Source organism: Marmota marmota, unplaced genomic scaffold, assembly GCF_001458135.2.
Source record: "Marmota marmota marmota unplaced genomic scaffold, marMar, whole genome shotgun sequence".
NCBI classification, from domain to species: Eukaryota; Metazoa; Chordata; class Mammalia; order Rodentia; family Sciuridae; genus Marmota; species Marmota marmota.
The window spans coordinates 136,382-159,088 of record NW_026000294.1 but is presented as its reverse complement, the minus strand read 5'-3'; the positions used below and the strand labels follow the sequence as shown (position 1 = coordinate 159,088).

At 34.5% G+C, this 22,707-nt stretch overlaps 1 protein-coding gene across 7 annotated transcripts in view; it reads right to left on the bottom strand.

Moving 5' to 3' along the window:
* The window catches only part of Phka1 (phosphorylase kinase regulatory subunit alpha 1), a 109,263-nt gene that overhangs the window by 71,163 nt on the left and 15,393 nt on the right, over positions 1-22,707 (bottom strand). For all 7 annotated transcript variants that reach the window (XR_007345016.1, XM_015501616.2, XM_015501618.2 and 4 more), the window contains 4 exons: positions 15,732-15,814; positions 9,467-9,547; positions 2,579-2,677; positions 1,302-1,448 (listed from right to left, as the gene is read on the bottom strand). Coding sequence is in view for 6 of the 7 variants with exons in the window: in XM_015501616.2 (XP_015357102.1) it covers positions 1,302-1,448; positions 2,579-2,677; positions 9,467-9,547; positions 15,732-15,814 (410 nt within the window). In the remaining variant the exon portion in view is untranslated. The remainder of the gene's footprint in view (positions 1-1,301; positions 1,449-2,578; positions 2,678-9,466; positions 9,548-15,731; positions 15,815-22,707) is intronic.

Here is a 22,707-nt window from a genome sequence, read left to right as displayed (position 1 = left end):
GAAGGTTTAGAGATTACATGATTGGATTATGAAAGCCTTAACCCGATCAGTGTGTTAATCTCCTGATAGGACTGAGTGTTAACTGAATGTGGGTAGGGTATGGCTGGAGGAGATGGGGCATTGGGGGTATGCCTTTGGGGTATAGATATTGTATCTGGCGAGTGGAGTCTCTTTGCTTCCTGATCAGCATGTGAGCTGTTTCCCTCTGACACACTCTTCCACCACTATGTTCTGCCTCACCTGAAGCCCTTGAAAATGGAGCTGACTGTCTATGGACTAAGACCTCTGAAAACATGAGCCCCCAAATAAACTTTTCCTCCCTTACAACTGTTCTGGTCAGGGTCTTTTAGTCACAGCAGTGAAAAAGCTGACTAAAACACTGACCAAATTATATTGTTATATTGTGTGTGTATGAATATATAACAACAAACCCACCATTATGTGTAATTATAAGGCACCAATTAAAAATCTTATTGTTAAAATTAAACAAAATTCCAGAGCTATATCTTTTTAAAATTTTTTTTAGTTGTAGTTGGACACAATACCATTATTTTATTTATTTATTTTTTATGTGGTGCTGAGGATCAAACCCAGAGCCTTGCGTGTGCTAGGCAAGGGGTCTACTGCTAAGTCACAACCCCAACCCCTTTAGACTATATCCTTATAGACAACCTCTACCTCCAACTTCTGGCAACCACTAATGTTTTTTTTTTCCTGTTCATTTTTCTTTTCCAGAGTACCATGTAAGTAGAATCATAGAAAACATAGTTTTTGGGGTCTGGTATTTATTTCACTTAGCAAAATGCACTTAAGAATCATCCATATTGTCACATAGATCAGTATTGTTGAACAGTATTACATTGGGAGGAATTATAATTTTTATCTATTTTTGCATTGAAGGTTGTTTCTAGTTCTTTTTTTGCAATTATCAGTAACAATGTTATAAACATCTGCGTGCAGATTTTTGTTAGAAAATAAATAAAGTATAAAATAAAAACAAATTTTTATTTCTGTAGGGTAGCTATATAGGAAACAAGTCATTGGATCACATGGTAGGTATATGTTTAAATTTGTAAGAAACTGCCAAACTGTTTCCCAAAGTGGATGTACCCATTCTGTATTTCCACTAGCAATAATTATAGAAACTAAAAAGTTTTTAAAGGAAACTATTAGAAGAGGACAACTCAGAAAAATAAAAAATTCCTTAAAATCACTGACACCGATCATGTTCAAGGCCTCCAGATGCACTATTCCCCTCAAAGTCACAGCCTCAAAGAGAAGAAAGGCAAATGTGGACATACCTGAAGCTTGGTGATTATCTCCTGTTTTGTGAGCTCCACCAACTGGCTGTCCTCGACAGCAAAGGCTGGGAAAGAAATCACTGACAACAGACTAGCATCAACTTCTTTGGATGTTGAAGCCCGGGGCAGTAGTGAATTAAGGATAGACTAAGAAGAAGAAATTCAAATATGGTACATTAGTAAATACCTTGGCATTATAAAACAGTTTTAGTTTCAAGAGATTAATGTGGAAGATCTTTCAGAAGATAACCTCAACATTATTCAATAGAGAGAGTTTAGAAAACTAGCTACTTTGGTTAAGTCATCCCTTCTCTTAATCCTGTTCTTAATAAGTCCCCATTCTATTCTTAAGGAGCTGCTTGTGTATAGAGATCACTCTAACATTATCCCACCCATTGTCGTATTGGTCCATTAGTAGCTATTTAAGGATAAAGTTAAGGCAAAATATAGCTGCTGAAACACAAGATAAGGAAGGGTCAGGTCTTATGCTTCTGACATATATTTTTTCCCATGGAAAAGTTTTGTTTTTAAAATTAGAAGGCAAGGTTATATTCATTAGAACACATGAACATCTAATCAGACTTTGAAAAAAAGGATAAAATTCATCATTCCAATGAGAAAAAAACATCTAAATCTTTCTTTATAATAAACTCTTTCTTTATATCCATTTGTTTCAGATGGGGCCTCACAATGTTGCCCATGTTCATCTCAAATTCATGAGTTCGCCATGAGCTCAAGTGATCCTCCCATTTCAGCTTCCTCAGTAGCTGGGAATATAGGCATGTGCTACCACACCCAGGTAAAACTTATATTTCAAAAATGATAGTAATCATAAACAAAACTGAAGATGTATATTTACAACATTAACATTCTGATCTCCAAATTATCTAACCCTGGAGGTTACCAAACAAAAGACTGTTTCAGAGACACTGTGAAAAATACCCCCAAACTATTATCTCTTGATCTCTTTATATATTTAGAAAAGGAAATTTTCAAGAATATTATAGCCTCTTGATATGATGGCAATGAAGAATTTTGTATACTAAGATAGGATCCTTTCAAAACCTTTTATAACAGAACAGGAATATTATACATTTTATAGACCATGCTATATCTGACTTATCTCAGTACACTATGCTTGATAAAGACATTTCTTGACACATGGTAATAAATCAGACGATGTACTATCCATCTGTTCTTCTTAATCTATAGCTCATGCTAAATGTGAGTCTAGGCAAGAATAAAATTTTCTATAACATGGTCCATTATTCCCTTACCTGGCAGTGTTGTACTTCATCAGCTAGGACATGAATAACAGATTGGGGCCCACCTTTTCCACCAAATAGGTCCAGTTCATCTAGTGCTTCCAGGGCTGCCTGTACAAAGCAATGGAAGAAAGGACACCTTCAGGGTTAGAAAGATAAATACTTCTGGGCTGGAGATATAGCTCAGTGATACAGCACTAGCCTAGCATATGCAAAGCGCTGGGTTCAATTCCTAATACCACTACCACCAAAAACAAACAAACAAATCCCAAAAGGTGTATATTTATATTCCCTGTATCCTAGTATCTTACCAATGCATATGATGTCACTTTTAAATATGTTTGATAGAGCAGAAAATACAATAATATTTATTTTTCTTTTTCTCCCATATGGTCCCAGAGAAAGTTACGATGGAGTCTATAGCACTATCAAGTCAAGCAGCACACCAAAATAATTTGACATCATTATGTACAACTATAATGCTCCAAAAAAGTGAAAAAATAATTTGAACATAGAACATGAATTTGTAGTAAACCATTGTTTTTTTTTTGTTTTTTTTTTTTGGCAAGGATGCTCCAAGTATGATACCAGCACATAAGAAATGTTAGAAGTTGTGTGGTGTAAGATAACATAACCACCATACATATTGCTACACAGCTGAGTTTCCACACAGAAGTAACTTCCTTAGAAACATACTATAGTTGACTTTAAAATAAACATTCTTAGTCACCAAAGAAGGAATTCCCATGGTTTTAATTTTTTAAGAATATTTTATTTTTTAGTTATAGTTGGACACAATACCTTAATTTAATTTATTTATTTATATGTGTTGCTGAGGATCGAACCCAGTGCCTTACATGTGCTAGGCGAGCACTCTACCGCTGAGCCACAACCCCAGCCCTTCCATGGTTTTAATTTTATACACACACACACACACACACACAATTTATTGATTATAGTCAACCTAATGAGCAACAGATAAAATTTATTTCTTCTATCTGAAACTTTCTACCCATTGATCAATAATTCCACATTGCTTCCCTTCTCCATTGCTCCAGCCTTGGTGATCATCATTCGATTCTCTACTTCTCTGTTTGACTTGTTTTTCTTTTTCCTTTTGGTACTGGGGAGTGATCCCAGGGACACTCTACCACCAAACTACAATCCCAGCCCTTTTTTATTTTTTGAGATGGTGTCTTGCTAAATTGCCCAAGTTGGCCTTGAACTTTTGACTCCTCTACCTCAGGCTCCCAAGTTACTGGGATTACAGTTGTGTGCTACCATGCCAGGCTTTGACTTTTTAAGATTCCACACACATGTGAGATCAACATTTAAAAATAATTTATTAATTTCTTGCATTTCTAAATATGCTTTCAGATCATAAAAGTAAAGTATACTCCTTATAGAATTTTTTAAAACATAGTAAAGTATAAAGAGGGAGAAATCATTCCAAACAGCCACTAGTTTTTCCTATGCATATTTATATATATATACTTGAGATTACATTTGGTATCTTTTTACAATTCATTTGCAGCATAAGTGTTTTCCACATTATGAAAATACTACTTTGCCAGCTATTCATCTGATAGAAGATTAATATTCAGAATATAAGAAGAACTAAAAAAAATCTAAGAACAAGTAATCTAATCAATAAATGGGCAAAAGATCTGAATGGACACTTCTCAAAAGAAGTACAAACAGCCAATTAGTATATGAAAAAATATTCAACATCAAGGAAATGCAAATAAAAAATTCCCAAACTACCCCATTCAGAATAGTCAATATTAAAAAATGCAAAATAACAAATGCTGAGGAAGATGTGGAAAAAAGGAACTGGTGGTAGAAATGTAAATTACTACAGTCACTAGGGAAAACAGCATGGAAGTTCCTTAAAAAGCCTAAAAACAGATCTACTGTATAATCCAGCTGTACCACTCTTGGGTATATATCCAAAGAAAAAAAGTCAACATACAAAAGACAGATATACATATCCATGTTTACTACAGCACCATTTACAACAGCCAAGTTATGTAATCAGCCTAGGTGCTTGTCAACAGATAAACCAATAACAAAAATATAGTATATATACACAGTAGAGTATATGTCCACATTCCATAAAGAAGTGTTTATTACTTCAGCCATGAAGAAGAATGAAATATCCAGGCACCATGGTGCATGCCTGTAATCCCAGTGACTGGGGAGGCTGAGACAGGAGGATCATGAATTCAAAGCCAGCCTCAGCAGAAGTGAGGTGCTAAGCAACTCAGTGAGACCATGTCTCCAAATAAAATACAAAATAGGGCTGGGGATGTGGCTCAGTGGTCGAGTGCCCCTGAGTTCAATCCCTGGTATCTCCCCAAAAAAGAATGAAATCATGTCATCTGTAAAAAAAAAAAAAAAAAAAGATGTATCAGAGGTCATCATGTTAAGCAAAATATGCCAGACATTGCAAGACTAGTATTTTCTCTCATATGTGGAAACTCAAACAAACAAACATACAAAACAAACAAAGGATGACCTGAAACTAGAAGAGGGACTATTAGGGAAGGAAAAATGCACCAGGAGAAAGGGGGAGAGAGAGAATGGCAAAGGAGGAAGGTAATAGGGAGGATGAATATAATTATGGCACAATATATGAATGTATGGCCATGTCACGGTCAAAACCATTATTTTGTACAATGAACATGCATTAATAATTATAATTTTAAAAAAGAAGGCAAGAGAAGGCTGACAAAGTTGTTGAGGCTATCAAATCCTTAAGACAGATACTTAAACTAGATTATATTATTTCAATATTTCTGGTCAATAGCCAAACTTTTAATTAATCTTATTATCCTCATAAATAATATAACTGGGTGAGCTGGGCCTGGTGGTACACACATCTGTAATTCCAACAACACTGGAGGCTGAGGCAGGAGGATTGAAAGTTTGAGGCCAACCTTAGCAACTTAGTGAAGCCCCAAGCAAACTTAGTGAGACCCTTCTCAAAATAAAAAATAATAATAATAAAATAAAAAGAGCTGGGGATGTATCTCAGTGGTAAAATGTCCCTGGTTTCAATTGCCAATGCCTAAAGAAAAAAAAATAATAACAAATAACACAACTGAGTGATAGATGAAAACTGTGTCAGAATTATGAATTTATTTTTCCATATAGGCTATATCTCCTGACAAAGTGATACTTGCCAGTTTTAAGGCAAAATGGCTGGCCAATTCATATTTTTTTATGTAAACTTAAATTCAAAATACCACTCATGCCAAGTAAATGACTTAAGTTTCATTTCCTATTTCATCTCTTGCTAAATTAAAAATTCCTTGAGGTCAGGGTTGTGTTTTTACTAATATCTAGAGTACATAGCAGGGTATATAGTAGGCTTGTTGTTGAGCTAACAATTATGTGTTTTCGTTTTGAGTTGTTTTGTAAGCATTATTTTCCTGAAGTAGAATTATTTGGTCAATGGGTATGATCAATTTTTGAGATATAATGCTAAATTGTTTTTAATGCATGTCATACCAATATAACTACCAGGAGGGTATTTGAGGGCTGAGGTTGTGGCTCAGTGATAGAGCACTTTCATAGCATATGTGAGGCACTGGGTTTGATCCTCAGCACCAAATAAAAATAAATAAGTAAAATAAAGGAAGGTACTTGACAATACCTTCCTTTGTACAAAAAAAAAGTGTCTTGATTTTTCCCTGATTTGATAAAAAAGGTTTATCTGTTGCATTCACTTGCATTAAATTGTGAGCAAGATTGAATATAATTTCCTCAATTATAGGCAGGACTGATCTCGTCTTAGGGCTAAAAGGCAGTTTCAAAGATGCTTCCCTAAAGAAATAATACTCAAAACAAAAGTAAGGGTAAGTGGAAGTAGACCAGGCACAAAATACTCATTAATAACAAAGGGGAAAATAGCAAATTCATAGCAGAGGTTTCTGGCAAAAGCCAACTTAATTAAGTGATTAAAGATAACCTTAACAGTAATGGGACAAACTTACATTATGCACTCCCTGATGATACAGAATCACCTCTGTGGTATTCTTGCCAAAAACATAACTTGAATCTAATCATAAGGGAATAGCACACCAAATCAAATTAAGGGACATTCTATAAATAACTGATCTGAGGCTGGGTAATCAAGTGAGGGGAAGCTCAGTGGTACAGTACGTGCTTAGCATGTTTAAGATCCTGGATTCTATTCCCAGGATCAAACTAGGCCAAACAAAACAAACAAAAAAATGAGCCTGTATTCTTCAAAACTGCCAGGGTCATGAAAGATAAGACTGAAGTAGTGTTCCAGATTGAAGGAGCCTAAAGAGACATTATAACTAAATGTAATATGTTATTCTAGATTGGATCCTATATCACAAAGATTTTTTTGCCATAAATGCCATTATTGGGACAATGAACAAAATTTGGATGAGATATGAGAATTGGATGGTAGGATAACGCCAGTGTTCATTTCCTGATTTTAATGATTGTATTATAGTTATGGAAGAGTCTTTGAGGAAATTCACAATGAAGTAGTTGAGGAGTAGTGGGGCTTCATTTCTGTAGTGTACTCTCAACTGGCTCAGAAAAAAAATTGTGTGTGTGTGTGTGTGTGTGAATGTGCGCTTAAACAGCTAGAGAAAAATGTAAAGTAAATGTCACCAAGTGAGAAACTTAGATGAAAAATGTATGAGAATTATTTGTACCATTCTTACAATGTTCTCCAGTCTGAAATGATTTCAAAATAGAAAAAAAAATAGTTTCAGTGGTTAAAACTTTTGGGGTCAAATATACAAAAATAAAAGTTTGAAGAAAATGATCATATATGGCATATAATGTCATATACCTTTCATATATTGATGAGAAAAAGGAAACTAGTAAAGAAATTTTGGAGGGCAATTTTAAAGTATATATCCCTTAACTCAGTGTTTCCACTTTTAAAAAAAATATATTCTATAAAAAATATTTGTGCAAGTTCATCAAGATGTATGTACAAGAATACTAATTAAACATTATTTGAAATAGTAAAAAAATGAACATAATTTCATTAATAGAGTGTTATTAAATGCTATACAACAACTGAAAAGACCAAATTAATCTTAAAAGAAATGACACAGTAGCATGTTTAGTTATGCTCTTCAGTGACACGAGATTTACTGAATGAAAAAATCAGGTTACAAAGAAGTAGGTGTAGTATGACCTCATTTTAAAATATAAATTTAATATCCGTACTATTTTTTCATTTTAAAATACATTAAAAAGAAAGAGCTTACCCAGTAGATAAATATTTATAAATACAAAGTTCCACATATATTTATTAACTCTACTGCATCAATTATATAATTCAAATTTTCTATGATCTCAGTTTTAGTTTATTGTATGAATCATAGCCTGACAATATTTTTTGTTCAATTACTACCTTATAACTATTTCTGTTAGCCTTATATATATAATATATTTACTGTGTACTAATTGAAACTACATTTCAGATTAGACTTTCTTATTATAGGTTGTGCCTCTTAAAAGTCTATCATGGCTGGGCATGGTGGTGCATGCCTATAATCCAGCAGCTGTAGAGGCTGAGGTAGGAGGATCACGAGTTCAAAGCCAGCCTTAGCAATTTAGCAAGGCACTTAGCAATTCAGTGAGACCCTGTCTCCAAGTAAAATAAAAAAAAAAAAGGCTGGGGGTGTAGCTCAGTGATTAAGCACCCCTGAGTTCAATCCTTAAAGTTTATCATGATCCTCTTTGTGTTCTTTATCCAATGTAATATTTTTGCTTTGAAATCTATTTCATTTGATATTCATATAGAGTCACCCCTGCTCTTTTTTCTTTCTTTCCTTCTTCTTTTTTTTTTTTTTTTTTTTTTTTTTTTGGTGCTGGTGATTGAGCCAAATGGTGCTTTTTTCAACTATTCTATATCCCCAGCTTGTTTTTTTTTTGAGATGGGGTTCTCACTAAGTTGCTTATGATCTTGATAAATTGCTGAGGCTGGCCTCAAAGTTGTGATCCTCCTGCCTGAGCCTCCTGAGTCATTGGGATTACAGGCATGCACCATTATGCCCAGCTCCACTAATATTTTTCATGTATTTCAGACTTTGCTTATCCTTTTGTCTTTAATCTTCTGTATCATCTTTGTTATTTAGCCAATATAGATTGAATTTCTTTTTTAAAATCAATCTGTTGGGGCTGGGGTTATGGCTCAGGGATAGAGCACTTAACTAGTATGTGTCAAGCACTGGGTTCGATCCTCAGGATGGCATTAAAAATAAATAAATAAATAAATAAATAAAGGTACTGTGTCCATCTACAACTAATATATATATATATATAATTTGAAAAATCAATCTGTGTCTTTGCCTTTTAGTAGAAAAATCATATTATACATATTTATCATGATGGATATATTAAATCCTATTCCTGCTATACTATTTTGTGCAGTCTTGCTGTTTTCAGAGAAAATAAAAGCTGATAGGATGAAAAGACAGAGCTAAGCAGAAAGTGGTGGTGGTGATGATGATGATGATGATATGGGGGACAGAGGAGAGTAAGGGAATGGAGGATTGAGAGATGGTTCTCTGATATCAAGCTTGGTCAACTGCTCCATGGAAGAACAAAAAGTTTCCTTTGTTTTTGTAATGGTAGAGATAATGGGTTTAAAGTACTTTGAAATCCTTGTGAGACATTTAAGTAGAGGCATACCAGAAAAGCAGTTGGTTATCAAATCTGGAGCTTGTAAAAGTTTTTATCTACATACCCATAGTTCCATGGGAGAATCTGAATTTTGTCTGTGGTTTAAAAGAATAATTAATCTGATGATGGTCCACGTGCTCATTAAGTTTTTTCTATGGCAAAGGTACACCAGACTTCCTTACCCCATACTTTGTATAAACAAGAAAGCAAAATTACCTTTGCCATTCCAACTGAACTGGCATTCAGTTCTGAGATCCCTTGGTTGGTCTTGTCTCCACGTTCCCATATCCCGAAGTCCTGGCATAACAATAACCAATACACCATTAGCAAGTCATAACTACTAAATACTAACTAGATGCACAATCCTTAAGTAAAAAAAAATTGATAGTAACTAATCTGCCATACATATATATAACCACAATGCCAATGAGTTGGTGGCTCTGGTAGCTACTTTCCCTATAGCTTTAAATTCTACTGAAGCCTACAAAAAGTTGGAAGACTTCATAACAGTTAATCAGAAGGGCTAAGAACTATAACTCAGTCCATCTGCAGACATGCTTCTCAAAAATTTTCACCACAGCAGGTACCCAGAGGATCTAGGATTTGGAGCCCAGTACTTTATCTTAAATATCCAATTTAATTTTACCCTCTTTGGGCACTGATAACGTACCACACACTAACTGATGCATGTTATATATTGTTCTTCCTTAATCCTTACATTTTATAGATGATGAAACTGAGATGAAAAGAGAGATTAAGTGACTCACTCTAGTTCACAGAGCTAATAAGTGACACAACCAGGATTAATGTTTAAGTCGTCTTACTCAAAGCCTATTCTTAATAATAGTTCTATATATGTCCCCTTGATAATATAAATAATATTCAAAATCACTTTTTTTAAACTCTTACTTTGAAATAACTTCAGACTGATAGAAGTTGCAAAAATAGTACAGTGAGTTCCCATATGACTTTAATTTGTCTTTTTCCAATTTTAATATCTAACATAAATATAGTACAATTGTTAAAGTCAAGAAATTAACATCAGTACAACACTATTAACCAAATTGTGTATTTTATTTGGATTTCATTAGTTTCTCACTAATAGCCTTTCTGACATTCCGTAATCTAATCCAGAATTCCATGTCACATTTGTAATGTCTCCTCAGTTTCTTCCAATCAATGATTCCTCTAGTCTTGTCTTTCATGACCTTGACACTTTTTGAAGATTAGTGATCATATATTTTATAGATTTTCCAAATTTGGATTTTCATGATGTTTCCTCATAACTAGATTGAGGTTATGCATTTTTGGCAGGAATATGTATTGCAGCTATTATGCTGTGTCCTTCTCAGTACATTATATCAGAGGTATAAGATGCTGGATATATTATTACTGGTGAATGTTAACCTTCACTTTGTTAAGGTACTATCTGCTGAGTTTCTGCATTCTTCTGTTACTATTTTCCCTTTTGTAATTAATACATATCTTGAGAAACACACTTTTAGAACATGCAAAGATCCTATTTCTCCTCAAACATCCACCCACTAATTCAGTATCCATTGGTGGATCTTGCCTACAACAACTATTACAGTGATGTTTTAGTGGAGATTTTCTAGTTTCTTCATTACTTCTATAGTCATTAATTGCATTTCCCTACTGAAGAGCTGTCCCTTCTCTCTCATTTATTTATTTAGTCAGTTTTTTATATTGGTATGAGTTTCAGGATAGTTAGGTTTTTCCTTAACTTAAAATTCTATTACTATTGTTATCCAGATTGTTAACTGTTCAAGGTTAGGTCATCAGGTGTTTTTTCAGGTTGACTCCTGTGTTTTTTTCATTTTACTTATTAATGATTTTTTCCTGTGCCTTTTTGATATGCCCTATTCTTTTTTTGAACACTTCTTTACTTTTTGGCATTATAAGGTGCTCATCTTGTATTTTAATTAATCCCAGCCCTAGAATCAATTTCTCTACAAAGGAGCCCTTGTTTATTTTATTAGAAAATTATAGAATCCAAGGCCTGGGCACTGGGTGTATTCATTGTCACAGGGATGTCATGACAGAACTTAGAATAAGACATATACACACATGTATGTGCTTGTACATGCATACATACATGCTCACGCATGCTCCCCCACATCTCTACTTATTTCTATATTCACCTTTAATTGCTTTTATTTCTTCCTTCTTTTCTGGTATTGGGGAATGAACCCAGGGACTCTTTACCACTGAGCCACATCTCCAGCCTTTTTTTTTCCAATTTTGAACAGGGTCTCATTAAATTGCTGGGGCCTTGCTAAGTTGCTGAGGCTGGCCTCAAACATGTGGTCTTCTTGTCTCAGCCTCCCAAGTCATGGGGATTAAAGGTGTGCATCACTGCACCTGGCCTTTTTCTAATGTCAAATCTCTGAGTTAAAGTGATGTTTCGGGAATGTAAGTCCTATTTTACCCATGGCTTGCTAACCTGCCCCCAAACTCAGATCTGCCCTAGTTTGTATAGCAAAGATTAAAATATAAGAAGACACAAATATCATTAAGTCTACCATTACAACTAAACCCCTGGATGCAACAGAGAGGCCAAAGAATCCTGACTTCTACCACAGCAAGCCTGTGGTCTCAGAAGGCATAGTGATCAATTGACAAATAATGTCTACTTCCATTAAAAAAGTCTAACATTTAGACTTGTGTTTCTGGAAAATATGGAGAAAGGGATTCCAGATTCACCCTCCTGCCAGAAACAACTTTTTAAAAAACTGTACAATTTATCATACAGTGGTTTTCCCTTCCTTCCTTCCTTTTTTCCCTTTTCTTTCTTTCTTCTTTTTTTTTTTTTTTGTGGTTCTAGGAACTGAACCTAGGAGCTCATTCATGCAGTGCAAACATTCTAGCACTGAGCCATATTCCAAGCCCAAGATAGTGATTTTCAATATAATGAAGTTTCTGCAATGAAGGGCTGTGATTCCTGAGAGGTAGCAACACACAGGACAAGTCCTATGATTGCTCCAGACTACTGTTTGTAAGCATTCCCTGACTATAGTACAGAAAGGCCAAATAATAAAAAACAAGCAGAGTTTGGCAGATTCCTAAGTTGAGTAAATGGAGCTCAGAGTACAAAGAGACCAAGGTACATATAATTTTCAGGACAGTACTGGAAGAGAGAGAGAGAGAGAGAGAGAGAGAGAGAGAGAGAGAGAATGAACCTCAGAATTCTGCAGAGGTCCCTCCTCTCTAATATTCATTAGAAAAATGGCCGATGTATGTATGCAAGAAAACCACTTGAGGCTGGGGGAAGAATCGCCCAAAAGAATTAAGAGGGAAAAATACCTGGTGCTCAAACAGGACCAGAAATGGTGCTTGTTCCAACCATTTTGTGGAGGTAATGGCTAGAATATTCAAGGGTCTAGGTTAAGTAGTGAGGAATAATTAGCCTTAGACTAAACATGATTCTTGACCCACATAACACCTTTAAAAAAATAAAGGATCAAGGCTAGGGTTGTGGCTCAGTGGTAGAATGTGAGCCTAGCATGCATGAGGCACTGGGTTTGATCCTCAGCACCACATAAAAATAAAATAAATGTATTGTGTCCACCTACAACTAAAATTTTATAAAAAAGAAATAAAGGATCAAACTATTTCCAACTAACTTAAGTGGATCTTAGAACAAAGATCAAGAGTATGTATGGAAGAACAAAAACATTCAGGATGCAGCAAGGTAAGATATACGATATCTGGCATCCAGTAAAAAATTATTAGGCAAGCAAAGAAGCAGGAAAATACAACCAATTAATGAGAGAAATGTCATCAATTGAAAACAACCTGGAACTGACAGACTTTAGAATTCTTAGACAAAGACATTAAAATATTTAGTACAATCGTATTCCATGAGTTTAAAGAGTTAAGTGGACATGTGGAAGATACAAAAAGGACCAAAATGAACTTCTAGAAATGAAACACTTTTTTTAGTACCAGGGATTTAATCCATAGGCACTTAAACACTGAGCCACATTCCCAATCCTGTTTTAAAATTTTTTAAGTTATCAATGGATCTTTTGTTTTATTTATTTATCTGTGGTGTTAAGGATCAAACCCAGGGCCTCATACAGGCCAGGCAAGTGCTCTACCACTGAGCCACAACTCCAGCCCTCCCCAGCCTTTTTTTAATATTTTACTTAGAGACAGGGTCTCGCCGAGTTGCTTAGGGCCTTGCTATGTTGCTGAGGCTGGCTCTGAACTCCCAATCCTCCTGCCTCAGCCTCCCCAGCTGTTGGGGTTATGGGCATGCACCACTGTGCCTGGCTAGAAATGAAACTTTTTAGATGAAAAATACACTGGATAGAATTCATGACAAATTAGACATTGTGAATGAAAAGATTAGTGAAGTTGAGACACAGCAATAGAAACTATCCAAAATGAGAAACAGAAAGCAAAAAAATAATTTAAAAAATAAACAGTGTATCAGTGAGCTGTGGATCAACATCATGTGGTCCAATACATATGTAACTGGAGTCCCTATAAATAGGGGGCAAAATAAAGAGTATACAAAGAAGTATTTGCTGAAAATTTTTGGTGAAAATTATATATCCACAGATTCATGAAGGTAAACTAAGCACAAGAAACATGAAGAAAACTAAAGGAAGGAACACTATAATCAGAATGCTTAATGTCAGTAATAAGAAGGAACTCTATTTTTTAGATCTTTTTTACCGGATCATTATAATTATACATTATTATATATTCATACATGAAGAAGAAACTCTTAAAAAGCAGCAGAGGTATAGGAAGGCTCATTATGTAGTGAGCACAAAAGACAAGGATAACAAACTCCTCATGAGAAACAATACAAATAAGAAGATAAAGAAGCAATTTTTTTTCAGTGCTGAAAGACAAAAACACTGTCAACAGAAAATTCTATATCTAGTAACAATATCTGTGAAAAGTAAAGGTAAAATTAAAGGCATATAAAAGCTGAAATAATTCATCACCATCAGACCCAAGAAATGTTAAAGGAAATTCTTTAGGCAAAAGGAATGGTACCAGTTTGAAATTTGAATGTACATGAAGGAATAAAGAGCACCAGAAATTATAAACACTTTCATTTTTAATTAAATTTCTTAGAAGGATAATGGAACAGTTAACAAAAATTTTTAAAAATGATGTGGTGGCTGAGGGTGTAACTCAGTGGCAGAGCACTTGCCTAGCATGTATGAGGCCCTGGGTTCTATCCCCAGCTCCACTAAAGAAAAAAATGTGTTGGCCACAAAGGAGGATTGTGGTTAGTAAGAAACTGAAAGAGCAAAGGAGAGGTCAGAAAATGACTGGCAGTGTCTTTAGCATAGTCCTACAGCAATTACACTTATGCATTCTTCAAATACTAATAACTTTATATATCCTTTTTGAGGTATAATTGCTATACAAAAAAGCTACACACTTAAAATGTAAAATTTGGTTTTATCCTACATTTAAATGACTGAAACCGTCATCATAAAAATGATCATTTGCAAAATCCCCAGTCTCTTTAAAATTTTTTTGTTATTGTTGTAGATGCACACAATGACCTTAATTTATTCATTTTTTTATGTGGTGCTGAAGATTGAACCCAGTGCCTCACACGTGCTAGGCAAGTGCTCTACCACTGGGCCACAAGCCCATCCCTCTCCCAGGCTCTTCATACCCACTGTAATTCATCTCTCCCTCTGCCCTTGCTTTCTATAACTATACATATCTGCTTTCTATCACTATATATTTCCAGAATTTTGTATTAGTGTAATCATAGAGTATATAAATTTGTGTCTAACTTCTTTCACTAAGCATAATTTTATTAATATTCATTCATATTGTTCATGAATGTCATATTTCATTCCTTTTTATTGCTGAACAATATTCCATTTTATTGGTAGACTGCAATTTGTTTACCTATTTATCTGTTGATGGTCATTTACATTATTTCCAGTTTGGGAGATTATAAATAAAGCTTCAATAAACAACAACAAGAACAACAAACTGTTTATGTTAGAACAAAGGAGGGAAAAACCCCACATTCCTGTATAGTGTCTAATGTAACATTTTATACAGAGAGTATGTTATATATAATGAATTAATATGAAGTTACCTCATATGGTAGGTGTAAGGAAAAAAACCTTTTTGTATGCTAAATTAATACCTACAGATAACATTAAACACATGAGCAAATTTTATTTCTACATAGCTAACTGGTTCATAATTCTCCCTAGACATCTTGCTCCCATTTATGACTTTAAACCATTAAAATAAGATCATAATTTAGCCCCAGATTTACCAACACATGCTATTTGAGATTATAGTATCTGGACCCTCTGGAAAGAGACTGAATACAATTTCTGCCAGAAGTCTTTTTAGATTAGTTCACTATGAGGGACAGCATTAAGAGAAGGGATGGATTGTCTAGTATTTTAAAAACAAAACCATCATGTGTTTAAAACCCACTCAAAAATGAGCTACTTACAGCAGTTTTATATGCAGCTTCAATGTAAAACACAAGGTTCTGTATGAAATTGACTTCATCTAGGCTGTGGATGATATGAAGTCCTAAGAAAAAAGAGAAAAATGATATATAGCTAGTCAATTAGCACTACAAGTTTGATAGGCGGCCATACAGGTGAAGTGCTCACTGCTCCCAGGTAATCCATTCTGGCTTAGGAAAAAATAGAAGGCATTTTGATTTGTAACCATAAAAAAAGAAAAGATCACAAATCAATCCTAGGCTAGTCTCCAATTAAGTGAGATGTGAGTATATTTTAACAGGAAACAGGAAACATTTTAACTATTATTTATAGGTTTTTATAGAAACTCTGATTCCTGATACATTAGGTATCTAATTTATAATGTACTTAAATATACAAAATGATAGAGACAATTATTTCAAAACAGAGTGTGAAGGAGTCTAAACACTAAGCAAAACATAAAGTGGATAAAATGATGATATTAAGAACTTCAAGCTGTATTTTGAGTAAAAATTACAGTTATTCTAAATGTAAGATATTCAAAGACAATTACAGATTACATATGGAATGTTTGCATGAATAATTTTTATAACAACCTTAACAGATGGGTACCTCTATTTTCTCCATTAAATTTAGAGTGATTAACTATTTCACATAACTAATAAATAGTGGAACAATGACTCAGTTGACTGTAGACTTCTGTTTCACTTTAGAGATTGAATTCCTAATCCAGATGCTATATTACCTCCTAATATGAAAAATATGATCCATTTTTTTCTGTCTAAAAAATCTTTTTCTCCCCCATTTCACCACCAAAACAGAACTAAAACTAAAAAAAAAACTAGAAAGATGTTTATAGTCATTTTCTTTGGTGTCAAGATTCAAAGTAGCCTTATTTTCTTCTTGTTTGGACATCTTTATAATTTTATAGTATTCTATAATAAATAGGTACTACTTATATAATTTAAAAAGTTGTATATAAAAGCAAAGTCATTAAATAAGATAGAAAATGGGAGGATATATTTCATAAAATTTTATAGAAAACTATCAAATCCTGAGTGCTAAAAATGTTTATATGTATAAAATAAACAATTAAATTTTAAATACATCATTTGTAACAAAAATATTACTGCATGCATATTGTCTAAAGCTCTATTTAGACTAAGAAATTATGTCAGAATTGAAGAATAACGAAGCTTGCTTTTTCCTTTCTGGTCTTTAAATAAGCAGGAAGAAGATGTGAAAATTGTGTTAATTGTAGATGCTGAATGTTAAAGTTTCTCTTATTTTCCTGATAGAAAAATATTCTATTTCAACAAGGATTTTATATCCACATTTTGTAGCAAAATTGGGTTGGTTCAGTGGAAATGATTATATCTACCAGCTGTGTCATGTTATACCAAGTTCAGAATTTGCAGTTTTCTGAGTAATGGGTGTATCTACAGTGAGTAGGTCTAGGGGAAAAATACATTTTTAAAAGTGCTTGGGAGCCAGGCATGGTGGTGCACACCTAAAACCCCAGTGACTTGGGAGGCTGGGGCAGGAGGATCACAAGTTCAAAGCCAGGCTCAGCAACATAGTGAGGCCCTAAACAATTCAGTGAGACCCTGTCTCAAAATAACAAATAAATAAATAAATAAATAGGGCTGGGGATGTGGCTCAGTGGTTAAGTGTCTCTGGGTTCAATTGCTCGTACCAAAAAAACCTAAAAAGGGTGGGGAGAAGGGGGCAGCTTGGGAATGGAAAAGAAAAAAAATCTAACATTCTTAGAAGCATGATGTAAAAAGTTTGTCAAATATTTCATTCTCCTTTCTCTTTTTTTTCAGGTACTGGGAACTAAATCAAGAGCATTGTGCATAGTAGGCAAGTGCTATACCATTGAGCTATATGGCCAGCCCTTTAACAAAAAATAAAAGACCAGTAGAGGAGAGGAAGTGGAACAGGGGGAGGGAGGAGGAAAAGGAAAGGGGAAGTACTGGGGACTGAAGTGGAACAAATTATACTCCATGCTTGTACAATTATGTCAAAATGAACCCCAATAGTATGTATAACTATAAAACACTAATAAAACTTTTCCTTTTTTGAGACAGGGTCTAGATGGCATCAAACTTTTTATCTTCTTGCCTCACTCTCAGGAGTAGATGGGATTACAGGGGAAAATCCAAAATGTTTCACCAGAAAACTTCTAAAACTAATAAATGAATTCAGCAATGAGGCAGGATATAAAATCAACACCCATAAATCAAATGCATTTCTGTATATCAGTGACAAATCCTCAGAAAGGGAAATGAGGAAAACTACCCCATTTACAATAGCCTCAATAAAATAAAATAAAATACTTGGGAATCAATGAAAGAGGTGAAAGATCTATATATTGAAAACTACAGAACCCTAAAGAAAGAAATCAAAGAAGACCGTAGAAGATGGAAAGGTCTACCTTGCTCTTGGATAGGCAGAATTTTTAAAAATTTTTTTTAGTTATACATGAACACAATATCTTTATTTTGTGAATTTATTTTTAATGTGGTGCTGAGGATCAAACCCAGTGACTTACATGTGGGAGGCAAGTGCTCTGCCACTGAGCCACAACCTCAGCCCCAGATAGGCAGAGTTAATGTTATCAAAATGACCATACTACCAAAAACACTATACAGGTTTAATGCAATGCCAATCAAAATCCCGATGGAATTCCTCATAGAAATAGAAAAAGCAGTCATGAAATTCACCTGGAAAAATAAGAGACCCAGAATAGCTACAGCAATAGCAGGAAGAATGAAGCAGGTGGTATCACTAAATTAGACCTTAAACTATATTGCAGAGCAATAGTAAAAAAACAAACAAACAAAAAAAAACAGCATGGTATTGGCACCAAAACAGACTGGTAGACCAATGGTACAGAATAGAAGACACAGAGACTAACCTACAAAATTACAATTATCTTATATTAGACAAAGGTGCCAAAAACATATATTGGAGAAAAGATAGCCTCTTCAACAAATGGTGCTGGGAAAACTGGAAATCCATATGCAACAAAATGAAATTAAAACCCTATCTCTCACTATGCACAAAATTCAACTAAAAGTGGATCAAGGACCTAGGAATAAAACCAGAGACCCTGCGTCTAATAGAAGAAAAAGTAGGCCCTTATCTCCATCATTTCGGATTAGGCCCCAACTTCCTTAAAAGGATTCCTACAATGCAAGAATTAAAATTAAGAATCAATAAATGGGATGGACTCAAACTAAAAAAATTCTTCTCAGCAAAAGAAACAATCTGTGAGGTGAATAGAGAGCCTACTTCTTGGAAGCAAATTTTTACCCCTCACACATCAAATAGAGCACTAATCTCCAGGACATATAAAGAACTCAAAAAGCTAAACACCAAAAAAACAAATAACCCAATCAATAAATGGGCCAAGGACCTAAACAGACACCTCTCAGAAAATGATATACAATCAATCAACAAATATTTGAAAAAATGCTCATCATCTCTAGCAATTACAGAAATGCAAATCAAAACTACTGTAAGATTTCATCTCACTCCAGTCAGAATGGCAGCTATTATGAATACAAACAACAATGCATTGGTGAGGATGTGGGGGAAAAGGTGCACTCATACACTGCTGGTGGGACAGCAAATTGGTGCAGCCAATATGGAAAGTAGTTTGGAGATTCCTTGGAAAACTGGGAATGGAACCACCATTTGACCCAGCTATTCCTCTCCTTGGTCTATACCCAAAGGACTTAAAAACAGCATACTACAGAGACATAGCCACATCAATGTTTATAGCAGCACAATTCACAATAGCTAAACTGTGGAACCAACCTAGATGCCCTTCAGTAGATGAACTGATAAAAAAATGTGGTATATGTACACAATGGAATATTACTCAGCAATAAAAGAGAATAAAATCATGGCATTTGCAGGTAAAAGGATGAAACTGGAGAAGATAATGAAAAGTGAAGTTAGCCAATCCCAAAAAACAAATGCAGAATGTTCCCTCTGATATAAAGAGCCTGATTCATAGTGGGGTAGGGAGGGGGAACAAGGGAGGAATAGATGAACTCTAGATAGGGCAGAGGGATGAGAGGGAAAAGGAGGGGAAAGGGGGTTAGAAATTATGGTGGAATGAGATGGACATCATTATCCAAAGTACATGTATAAAGACATGAATTAGTATGAATATACTTTGTATACAACTAGAGATATGAAAAATTGTGCTTTATATGTGTAATATGAATTATAATGCATTCTGCTGTCATATGTAAATTGAAAATATAAAATAAAATATTTTTAAAAAGAAAAAACAAAAAATTAAAATGGCAAAAAAAGATTTTGATCTTTGCCCTATTCTAAAAAATACAAAATAGAATATTCCTTTAGTTTAATTTTGCAATTCTTTTATTATGAGTAAGATACTGAATCTTTTAGTATAAGCCATTCATATTTCCTTTCCAAAGAACTGTTTGGGCATATCCTTCATGGAATTCCATTGAATTACTGGTCCTTCTGGTTTATTGATATATACAGCTTAACAAAGAACTACAGTTTCTATTCTTATTTGTTTCTGTCACTGATATTTTAATGAATATTAAGGAAATTAATCTTTTTCCCATCATATATATTCCAAGTATCTTCTACTTTGTTTGAATTTTGATTTTTTTTAGGTTGAGTATCACTTTATCTGAAATGCTTTGGACCAGAAGTGTTTCAGATTTCATATTTTGGAATATTTGCACATACATAATGAAATATCTCAGGAAAGGGACACAAGTTTGAACACAATATTCACTTGTTTCATATATGCCTTTCACATTTGTTTCATGTACCTTATATACAGAGCCTGAAGGTAATTTTATACAATATTTAGCAGCCTACATTTTGCTTGCCACCTATTTGTCACAGGAGGTTAAGTGTGAACACACTCAAAAAGTTCTGGATTTTGGAGCATATTAGATTTTGAATTTTTCGTATTAGAAATGCTCACCCTGTAGTATATTTTCCTTCTCAGAAAATTTTATAAAATAATTTTATCCTATGAATATTTCTGGCAATTTTATGCTTTCATGTTTTTTATATAAACATTTTATCTACTGACAGATATTTTAAATCGGAGCTATGTAACTTTAGAACTAAAAAGGACTATATGATTTAGTACCATCAAAATGTAAACTTCTCCTGATTCATGGTTCTGTCAAAATAGTAACCACAGTACAGGGTAGCTGCAGCAGCAAACATCTTTCTTGCAGCAGTAATAACCTTAACTTATTGAATAGAAGGATACAAGAAAAAGAGAGACAGTGGCATTGGACATCAGCTTCACAGCTTCATCTTGTCATTTTTCATATACCAACATGATTGAACAGAGACTGTGAGAAGGCAAATGTGAAACAGGTCTTGGTCATCTCTTAGTATCACAGCTAACTAATCACTATACTGTATAAAGTCCACACATTTCTCCCATCTGTCCCTTGGCTCATGATATTCTCTGATTAAACAGCCTTTCCCTCCTTTCCACATCTTGAAACCCAACTGTATTTTTAAGCCTTGGTTCAACTGCTATTTCCTCTGTGATTCCATCATTGATTCCCTTCTTTTGTACTTTATAGAGCTGCATTTTTCTTGCTTTTAAGAACTTATTTTCTACTCTGTATTATAAATGTGTACCTGAATTTTAGGAAAAGAACCATATCTTAGCATTCTTAAACGTATCTTACAAAGTACAGTGAACAGTATTAGAGTACTGAACTGCAGATGTTCAACAATTTTGTTAACCAAGGAAGAAATCCAATCTCTTGAAACAAGATCCTAAGCACAGGCCCTCTGGATCCCGTCCCTTCTGTAGATCTAAGGCACAACTTATTGAATCCAGAGTGCAGAGGTGAGTACACATGAACTGAGGTAGGCTGGATTGGGCCAAGGCAACTATGCTACATAAAGCATTCTAAAGCATGTAGGGCTCCAAGAACAGAGTTTGTTCTATGGATTAAACTTAAATCTACTCAATTTATAGACTGACCTGCATTTACCTAACATTAAGCCTCTTTCTCCTTCATTTTTTCCAGTACTGGGGATTAGACCCAGGGCTTCTTGCATGCTAGGCAAAAGCTCAATCACTGAGCTATATTCCCAGTCCTTTTTTATTTTGAGACATTTTCACTAAATTGCCCAGGCTGGCCTCCAACTTGAGATCCTCCTGACTTGGCCTTCTAAGTAGCTGGGATTACAGTTGTGCACTACTGTGCCTAGTTTCTCCTTCATTTTTAAAAACAGCTTGAGGCCGGGTGCAGTGGTGCATGCCTGTAATCCCAGTGACTCTGGAGGCTCATTCAAGAGTTCAAAGCCAGCCTCAGCAATTTAGTGAGGCTCTAAGTAACTTAGTGAGACCTTGTCTCAAAATAAAAACAAAAAGGGCTGGGGATGTAACTCAGTGGTAAAGTACCACTGGGTTCAATCCCTGGTACAAAACAAAACAAAACAAAACCCACCACTACAACCAAACCAAACCAAACAAACAAAAATTCAGCTTAATAAGTAATTCAAATACCATGTAACTTACCCAATCTAAGTATATATAATTTAATGAATTTTCTTGTATGCACAGTTGTGCAAACCATCAGCACAATTAATTTTAGAACATTTTCATCACCCGCAAAAGAAACCCTGTACCCCTTAGCAGTTTTTCCCCATTTACTTTCAATACTTGCCTCATAGCCTAAGTAGTCACTAATTTACTTTCTGTCTCTATAGATTTGCGTCATTGAACACTTACGTAAATGAAAACATGTAATTGGTGGCCTTTTTGTCTGGGTTCTTTCATTGAGCAAAACATTTTCAAGGTTTATCTGTTTTGGCATGTATCAGTATTTTATTTTGTATTGCTAAAACTATTCTGTTGTGTAGATGAATCACATTTTATTTATCCAATCATTAGTTAATAGGCATTTGGAATGTTTCTAATTTTTGGCTATCATAAAT